General features: G+C 38.5%; 1 protein-coding gene across 5 annotated transcripts in view; it reads left to right on the top strand.

Annotated features, from left to right (window-relative positions):
• Positions 1-4748, top strand: part of Tmem69 (transmembrane protein 69) — an 8426-nt gene extending 3678 nt beyond the window's left edge. For all 5 annotated transcript variants that reach the window (XM_023724220.1, XM_004639232.2, XM_023724221.1 and 2 more), the window contains 2 exons: positions 751-890; positions 3631-4748. In XM_023724220.1, coding sequence (XP_023579988.1) covers positions 849-890; positions 3631-4344 — 756 coding nt within the window. In that variant the 5' untranslated portion in view covers positions 751-848 and the 3' untranslated portion in view covers positions 4345-4748. The remainder of the gene's footprint in view (positions 1-750; positions 891-3630) is intronic.
• The last annotated feature ends 3955 nt before the right edge of the window (positions 4749-8703 follow it).

Below are 8703 nucleotides of genomic sequence, written 5' to 3'. Positions count from 1 at the left end.
TTTTTTTTTTTTTTGGCAGTACTGGGGATTGAACTCAGGACCTTGCACTTGCCAGGCAAGTGCTTATTGAGCTATGTACTCTTAACCACCAAAATTCTTTGGTGTTTAAGGGGATTAGATAACTAAAGGGAACAGAGGTGTGAAATTCTTGAGTTCACTTATTTATTTAGGGTGGTATTGGAATTGAACCCAGGGAGCACTAAACCACATTCCCAACCTTTTTTAAAATTTTATTTGGAGACAGGGTCTTTCCAAGTTGCTCAGGCTGGCCTTGAACTTTTGCTTCTCGTGCCTCAGCCTCTAGAGTAGCTGCCATTACCACACCTGGCTATGTATTCTTTGTTGCATATGACAAGCAAAGATAAAAGAATAGCTCAGGGAAGAAAAAGATCTGTTTTGTTAATGTATTGCTAATTCTTTGAAAGCATTTATGATTATTTCCAAAGAGAATTCTGTTATATGGAAGAAATTCTCATGATTAAACTACTTTTAAAAATTAATGTATGTGGGCCGGGAAGATGGCTCAGTTGAATAAGTGCTTGCCAGGGGCCTGAGTTCAATCCCTGGTTCTGAAAAAAAAAAAAAAAAAAAAAAAAAAAAAAAACCCCAAAAACTAAAATGTGTGAGCTGGGGATGTTCAGTGGCATAGCACCTGCCTGGCAAGCACGAGGTCCTGAGTTTGATTTCTGGTACTCCCCCTCCCTCAGCCCCCCAAACATTAATGTATGAAATGTTTTCTTTTATTCACAGCAACATGCCGCTGATTCAGTCCCTCTACTAAGCTATAACAATATGTTAATTAGAACTGGTGGGCATATTCCTGAAGAAGGCTTTCAGTAGAGGCCACTATGCTTCACTTCATTCAGAGATTTTCTCAAGCATCTTCAAAGGTTAGTTTATTCAGCAAGCACTAAGCACTGTTTGTCAAGAACAGGTCTGGTTGCAGCAATAGTAAAAGAGACAAAAATTTTTATTATCATGTATTCCAGAGTACATATGGAGAGGTAGAATAAAAGTAAATAAAGTATTTAGTAAGTCGGTGTTATGAAGAACTATAAATCAGGGAGGAGAACTGGGAATATTAAAAGTAGATGAGGGATTGCACCTCGTTAGAGGTCAAAAATGAAGGAATGGGCCATACAAGTAGCTGAAGAAGGAGCATTCCAAGTGGAAACAAAAGGGGGAAAGACCTCAAAATGGGGTCATTCTACATGTACATGAAGAATTACATTTTTAAATTTCATATAACATTTTTAGTTATTGTTTTGCTTCAAGTTCAACATTTGCTCACTAAAGCACAAAATGAGATCTTTAGCTATGTATCATAAAAGGAACTGAGATTTTTCCTCAAAGCAAAAATTAACAAACAAAAAAAAAACTAGGCCCTAATTCTTGAGTGTTCTAAGACAAAGACAACTTAAACACACAATTTAATACAACTTTAAGAAAAACCTGGGCTGGTGAGATGGCTCAGTGGTCTAAAGCATCTACTTAGAACAAGCTTAACAAAGCAGAGGGACTGCGGTTCAATCCCCCAGCACCACATGCCAGCCAGCCCTGCCTCCTGGTGGGCTGAGCTGGCCACACACACAAAGAAAGAAAGAAAGAAAGAAAGAAAGAAAGAAAGAAAGAAAGAAAGAAAGAAAAACCAATGGTGGATGTAGTGGCACACTTGTAGTTCTAACACTCAGGAAGCTGAGGCAGGATTGCCATGAGTTCAAAGATACACTGAATTACATAGTGAGACACTGTCTCAAAAAAACAGGGCCAGGGAGGTGGCTCAGTAGCATAAGTGCTTGCCTTCCAAGTGCAAGGGCCTGAGTCCAATCCCCGGTTCTGCAAAAAAATAAAAACAACAAAAAAAAAGTTATGATAGATACTTGAATAGAATACTTACTAAGGAACTTTCAATTGGACTGTAGAGGGGCCCGTGAGATAGCTCAGTGGACTAAAGCCCCTGCTTAGGCAAGCTTAGGCAAGCACAGGGACTGTGGTTCATGAGTCCCAGCTGTGTAGTGAGACCTTGCAACAATTTAAATTATTTATTTAAAATAATAAATAAATTAGACTGGAGAGGGGTTCAGAAAAGCTTCCAGCTGAATTTTGATCAACTTTTTTTTTTCGGTACTAAGGATTGAACTCAGGACCCAGAGCTTGCCAGGCAAGCACTTTGATTTTTTTTTTTTTTTTCGGAACTGGGGATTGAACTCAGGCCCTTTTGCTTGCCAGGGCAGCGCTTATTCTACTGAGCCATCTCCCCAGCCATGCTTTGAATTTTGAAAAATAAGGTAAATTTCTGTCTTTTTTGAGGGAGGGTTTTGCTATGTAGTTCAAACTGGCCTTGAACTCAAATGATCTTCCTGCCTCAGCTTCAGGAGTGCTGGGATTGTAGGAGTGCACCACGTCCAGCAAAGTAAATTTCTTACATAGAAAAATAGAAGGAGGCTGGAGATTAGCTCAGCAGTGCAGCACCTACCTGGCAAGTGTGAGGTTGTGAGTTCAATTCCCAATATCGAAAAGAAAAGTAGAAGGAGCTAAAATTCTAGGCAGAGGATGCACAACAAAGGCATGGAGCTATGAAAAGTATGCAGTGTTTATAAAGTTGGAGTGGAAGGTAAGATTGTCTTTTCTATACATAAGGTAACCTTTCCCACGGTAGTCCAAGCTGCAGGTTTTGTAATTTACAAAGTAGAAGAAGCAGTCCAGAAGGCCAAATTCTAAAGATGTGGTATTTACTTGCTCCTCTTTTTTTTTTTTTAAATAATTTCATTGAGAAACAAATAGCAATGAGACAGTTTTAAAACCAATTAGTAGAACAGTTTCAATAATTAATACATTGCATATTATTATTTTTGTGGATTTTTTTTGGCCATAATTTTATTGATAAATAGCAATGAGACAGTTTCAAATCAAATTGGTAGGACAGTTTCAGTAATTAACACACTGCATACATTCTTCTTAGTGGTTAATTGCTGTTCAAGATGCAGACTTGATACCCTATTTACAAACACCATTAGAACAAATCATTCTATTCATTAACAGAATGTAACTATATATCTATCCTAACCACTTTGAATACACAGATACAAAATGCACATTCATCTGTATAGCCTTTTTTTGTTAAGTTCCGTTATTTAAATATTATAGGTGTGTTAACAAAATATTCTAAAAGAGTCCAGTAGCCCATAATACTGTTGGGTCTTACATTGCATATTGTTGTCTTAGTGGTTATTCATTGTATAAGATGCAGGCATGATATCCTGTCCACATTCCTCTTTAGTATCTCTCTTATTGGGATAAAGTCACTGGTAGGTCAAAATATATTACTGATTTCTATCCACTATTTTCTTTTCGCATATAGCAATTTTTGTTCTAACAATATTTTTCATATATTTTTAAATTTTACTTAACCTATAGCAATTGTATATTTTTGGGGCACACTATGTAGCTTTTTAATACCATGAATAACATTACTCTAGTCAGTACATCTTGTCTGTAAAATTTGATGCGCTAATAGAAAAGTTTTTGTTAGCTTGCTTTTTTTTTCTTTTTAAAATTGTTTGAGATTAAAATTAAATGAAAAAATCAGATGAGATTTTGTTTTTGTCTTCTGGTTCTGTTTCCTTATAGGTGCTGAAGTGTGCTTTCACAGTGAGACTAGGAGCCTGCAGGAGAACAGATACACTTGCCCTCAAGACATGTCTCCAGCAGAACCTTTCCCCTTTATGTCCAAGGCCTTGGTGTTTTCCATCATTTCCAGTGTGCATGAGTAAGGCACAATGCTATCATACATCCCTATGCACCTTGAAGAAGAAGCAGAAGCAAGAAGTACTTCCAGCCAGGCCACCAGTGACCATCACTTACCTGCCTGAAAGCCCAAGGCCAGCATTGTATATAACTCTGGCAGGACTAATCCCTTTCATTGCTCCACCATTAATCATGGTCATGACAAAGTCTTATATCCCCGTATTGGCTTTTGCTCAGATGGCTTATGGAGCCAGTTTCCTGTCATTTTTGGGAGGGGTCAGGTGGGGATTTGCTCTGACAGAAGGTAGTCCAGCCAAGCCAGACTACCTTAATTTAGCTAACAGTATAGTTCCGATTGTGTTTTCATGGTTTGCATTTCTCATTTCTGAAGGACTCAGTGAAGCCATAATCACAGTAATAATAGGTTTGGGGATAGCATTACATGTTGAAGTTTTTATCTTGCCACATTATCCCAACTGGTTTAAAGCCCTAAGGATAATAGTCACTTTAGTGGCTTTTTTTTCATTTGTGATTACTTTAATACTTCAAGATATTTATCCAGAGAAAGGACCTAAGAGACCTGGTCAAGTAGAATAAATATAAAATTACTTTGTTGATAATATGTCTATGTGTATGTGAGAAGGGGATGTTAGGATGCTGGGGATCAAGCCGAGGTTTTGAGTATGGTGAGCAAGCACTCTGCTGCTTTGGGATGTACCCCCACCTCCCTGCCTACAAGTTGATAACATCTTTTTCTGTTCATATTCCCCCCCATCTTGCCTATAGTGATTATTTATTCTTAATAGATTTTGTATTTCTGAAATCATTTCTAGCTGGGCATGGTGGTACACACTTGTAATCTTAGTACTTGGAAGGCTGAGACGGGAGGATCACTGAGTTTCAGACAGCATGGGCTATATCATGAGTTTAAGGTCAACCTAAACTACATGGTGAGACTTTGTCACAAAACAACAAATGAGGGACAACCCGCTTGGGCCCCCCTTCTGTCCTCTGGGACAGGAGCTTTCTCCCAATAAGTATATTCTGCTCTAAAAAAAAAAAAAAAAAAAACTTATTTGTAGTAATTGAGCTAGAAACTTATTTGTAGTAAATAAGCTTGAAAATTCCACAAAAAATCCTTGTCATATTAGGTTAATTTACACTGTCTTTTTGAGTTACATTGGCATTTATTAAATATTTCTTTCCTTGGTCTTTTTGAGACAGGGTTTCCATACTCAGTCCATGCTGGCCTTGAGCTCATTTTGTGGGCTAGACTGGTCTTGAACTTGCAGTTGTCCTCTTGCCTCAGCTTCCCAGTGGTGGGATTACAGATTTATAGGTCTGTGTCATCACACCCAGCTTCAGTGTTTTAATTGTCTTGAAAAGTATAGGGGGCCTGCCCCTTAGCTCAGTTATTTAAGTGCCTGCTTCAACAAAGCAGTCAGGCTCAGGTTGCTGTTGTTTGATCCCCAGAACTCAAGCCAACTAAACCTGCCCTGAAGGCATTCTGAGCCAACCAAAAAAAAAAAAAGACAAAATAATTCCCTTTGTTATGCAGGGTATGGTGGCACATACCTATAATCCTAGTACTCCTGTTATCCCAGCACTCAGAAGGCTGAGGCAGGAGGACTGATGCAAGTTTTAAGACAGCCTGGGCTACAAAATAAGTTCAAGACCAGCCTAGACTACATAGCAAGATCCTATCTCAAAAAACAAAACAAAACAAAAAAACATGGAAAACCTGTCAATGCATGCCTGAAATGAAAGGTCATTTCAGCAGTTGTCCTTTTGAATTACAGGTCCAGGCTTATTTTACCTAGTATAATAGTTTTAGGAGCTGAAAGTGTATATGGCTTTGAAGTGAGTAAAAAGCAGTGTCCAGTGAGGAAGCCATATTAAAACAGAAAAACCTACATATATTTTCATTTTGTATCAGCATTTGGCCTGCTATAGATGCAACTTAATCTTACCACCAAACAATACTATCTATCAATTTGTCAATATTATGAAGAATAAAGCCACTACATATAAATTAGAAAGGAAGGGGACTGGGGAGATGGCTGAGTGGAATAAGTGCTTCCCTGGCAAGTGCAAGGACCTGAGTTCAATCCCTGGTTCCGCCCCCAAAAAAAAAAAAAAAGAAAGAAAGAAAGAAAAATTAGAAAGAAAAACCCAAGCTGGAGCCATATGGATATGCTGACAAGCAGGCCTATCTAGTTCTACATTTTTTTTTAACTCACAAAGAAGCTTTTTACATAAAAACAGAAAAGCAACACCTTGATTTTAACCTGAAAGCCGAGTCTCTTGAATTTCTAAGTTTATAAAAAGAAAAAACATTGTAAATGGTGTAAGTATACATCAGAGAACTGTATTACTTAGAATGTATTATCACTGTATAATTATTAAAATAGTTAACCAGCTTAATTATGTACATGATTTCTACTGTAATGATTCCTGCTCTGAAGAGAGCAGTAACTTTCTTACATGCTGGTTTAATTGTTCTTTGAAGTTCTAACCCCTAGAACCCCAGTATGTTTTAACACCATATGATTCATGTTCTTATGGAATGGAAGATTTTTAAATGGCACCAACTAGGGAAGATAGTGACAGATGAATATGAAGATGGCCACTTACAAGCCAAGAAGAGAGGCATGAAACAGAGTTTTCCCTCATAGCCCTCAGAAGAAACTACCTGCCAACACTTTGATTTCATACTTCTGCCCTCTGGAATTAGACAGATTTTTGTTTATATTTCTGTGGCAAAGTAGTATCAGCTCGACCTCATGTTAATTATTGAGAACCGTGGATCTTTATTAATATATACAACAGTCTAATACAGATTGATGTGGAAGGAAAGCTCTTCAGATTCTATTTAGGGTTTTTTTTGTTTTTGCTTTTTTGAGACAAGATCTTGCTATGCAGTTCAGGCTGTCCTTGAGCTCACCTTGTTTTGCTTTTTTGGTCTTTTTGAGACAGGCTCTTACTGCAGGTCAGGCTGACCTTGAGCTCACTTTGTAGCCCAAACTGTTCTTGAACGTGAAAGGATCCTCCTGCCTCAGCCTCCAGAGTGCTGGGATTACAGATACATACCACCGCACTGTTTTTTTTGTTTTGTTTGCAGAACCAGGGATTGAACTCAGGCCCTTGTGCTTGCCAGGCAAGTGCTTATTCTAGTGAGCCATCTCCCTAGCCCCTGCGCTGTTTTAAAGTATATTTCACTGTTTTAGGGGTTTTGGTACTGGGGATTGAACCCAGGGTCTTCTCACTGCACTATATCCTTAGCCTCCCAGAGTGCTGGGATTAGTGATATATGCCACCACACCAGATATTTTTAAAAAATCTACATTTATTTTTTCTTTTAACTTTATGATAGTCTGGCTATATCATCTAAACTGGCCTTGAACTACTGGTCTCAACTGAGCCTCCTGCTTCAGCCTTCAAATTAACTGGCACTGTAGGCATGTGTTACGAGTAGCAAACTGAGCAGAGTATTTTTGCAAAGGGTCTTGCCAGTATTCCAGGATGGCCTCAAATTTGCAACAATTCTGCCTCAGGCTCTCCCAAGTTTTGGGGTTATAAGCATGTTCCACCATGACTGTCTGGACAAGATATTTAAAAGCATAATTTTCAAACATTCTGGATGAGCATCAGTTTAATCATTTCTCAGTGCAATTAAATGCAAAGCTAGTGTGTACATACAAGAAGTTAAAAAGCCTATGTAAGCCAACTTACCACAGGAATATTATTAATAAACTAAATTAAGTAAAATAAAGAAAAAGCCAGATACTTCACATATACATTCCTTTTTTTGTTTTGTTTTGCGGAACTGGGGATTGAACTTATTCCACTGAATAAGTTCAATCCCCAGGGAAGCACTTATTCCACTGAGCCATCTCTCCAGCCCCAATATATACATTCTTTTATTTATTTTATATATACATTCTTTTAAAAATGTTATTTCCTAGGGCCAGCAGTATAGCTCAGTGGGCTAAGTGCTTGCTTAGGTAAGCATAGGGGCCAGGGTTTGATCCCTGGCACCATATGCTGCACTGGCCCTGCCCCTGGGTACACTGAACCTTGATGGAGTCTGGGTGTGGTGGCACATGCCTGTAATCCCAACACTAGGGAGGCACAAATCAGGAGGATCACTATGAGTCTGAGCTGCATAGTGAGAACCTGCACAAAATAAAAGCCCTTAAAGATGTCATTTCCAAGGAAGTAGTACTATTTAGAATTAACTATTGTTAAGGATCATCTGGGCCTATTAAATACAAACACTTGTTATATTTTTGCCAATACAATGTAAAATATTTCTCTTTCATCATGCTATTTTAAGTTGTACTAGGTGTAATGAGAATTAAATTGCACCAATAATTCAGCTTTCTCCAAGTGAAGTCATAGCTTTGCAGTAAGCTCATACTTAGACCTGCCCAAGTACAAGTAAATTTTGCAAATCTTGGTAATTTAGTAAAAGTCCCTCTTCCTGAAGCCAAACTCTTTTTTTTTTTTTTTTTTTAAATGTATTTAGTACAGGGTCTCACTACACCTCCCTAGTGCTGGGATTACAGGCATGCACCACCATGCCCAGTCTCAGTGGCCAGCTTAGTGCACACAAGGGCAGGGCTGGTACGGCATGTGGTGCTGGGGATCAAACCCAGTCCCCTTGCCTAAGCAGGCACTTATTCCGCTGAGCTATCTCACCGGCCTTCAAACTTTTTTTTGAGGCAGTCTTATTACATAGCCCAGGCTAGCCTTGAACTAGTAATCTCTTGCCTTATCTTCCCAAGTATTGGGACAACACCAAAGAGATAATGTTGGTGACTACATACAAACTAGGGAGGAAATTTCTAGGTGCATATGCTATCTGCTGGGCTCTTTGACCCATTGTAGCATTCTATTTCAATCAAGAACTGTCACTAAAAAACTATTCCTTACTTTATAGTCTCAGAATCAAAA

Source organism: Octodon degus, unplaced genomic scaffold (assembly GCF_000260255.1).
Source record: "Octodon degus isolate 3935 unplaced genomic scaffold, OctDeg1.0 scaffold00107, whole genome shotgun sequence".
Taxonomy (NCBI): domain Eukaryota; kingdom Metazoa; phylum Chordata; class Mammalia; order Rodentia; family Octodontidae; genus Octodon; species Octodon degus.
The sequence above is the reverse complement of the archived record's forward strand: the minus strand, read 5'-3'. Positions and strand labels throughout refer to the sequence as shown.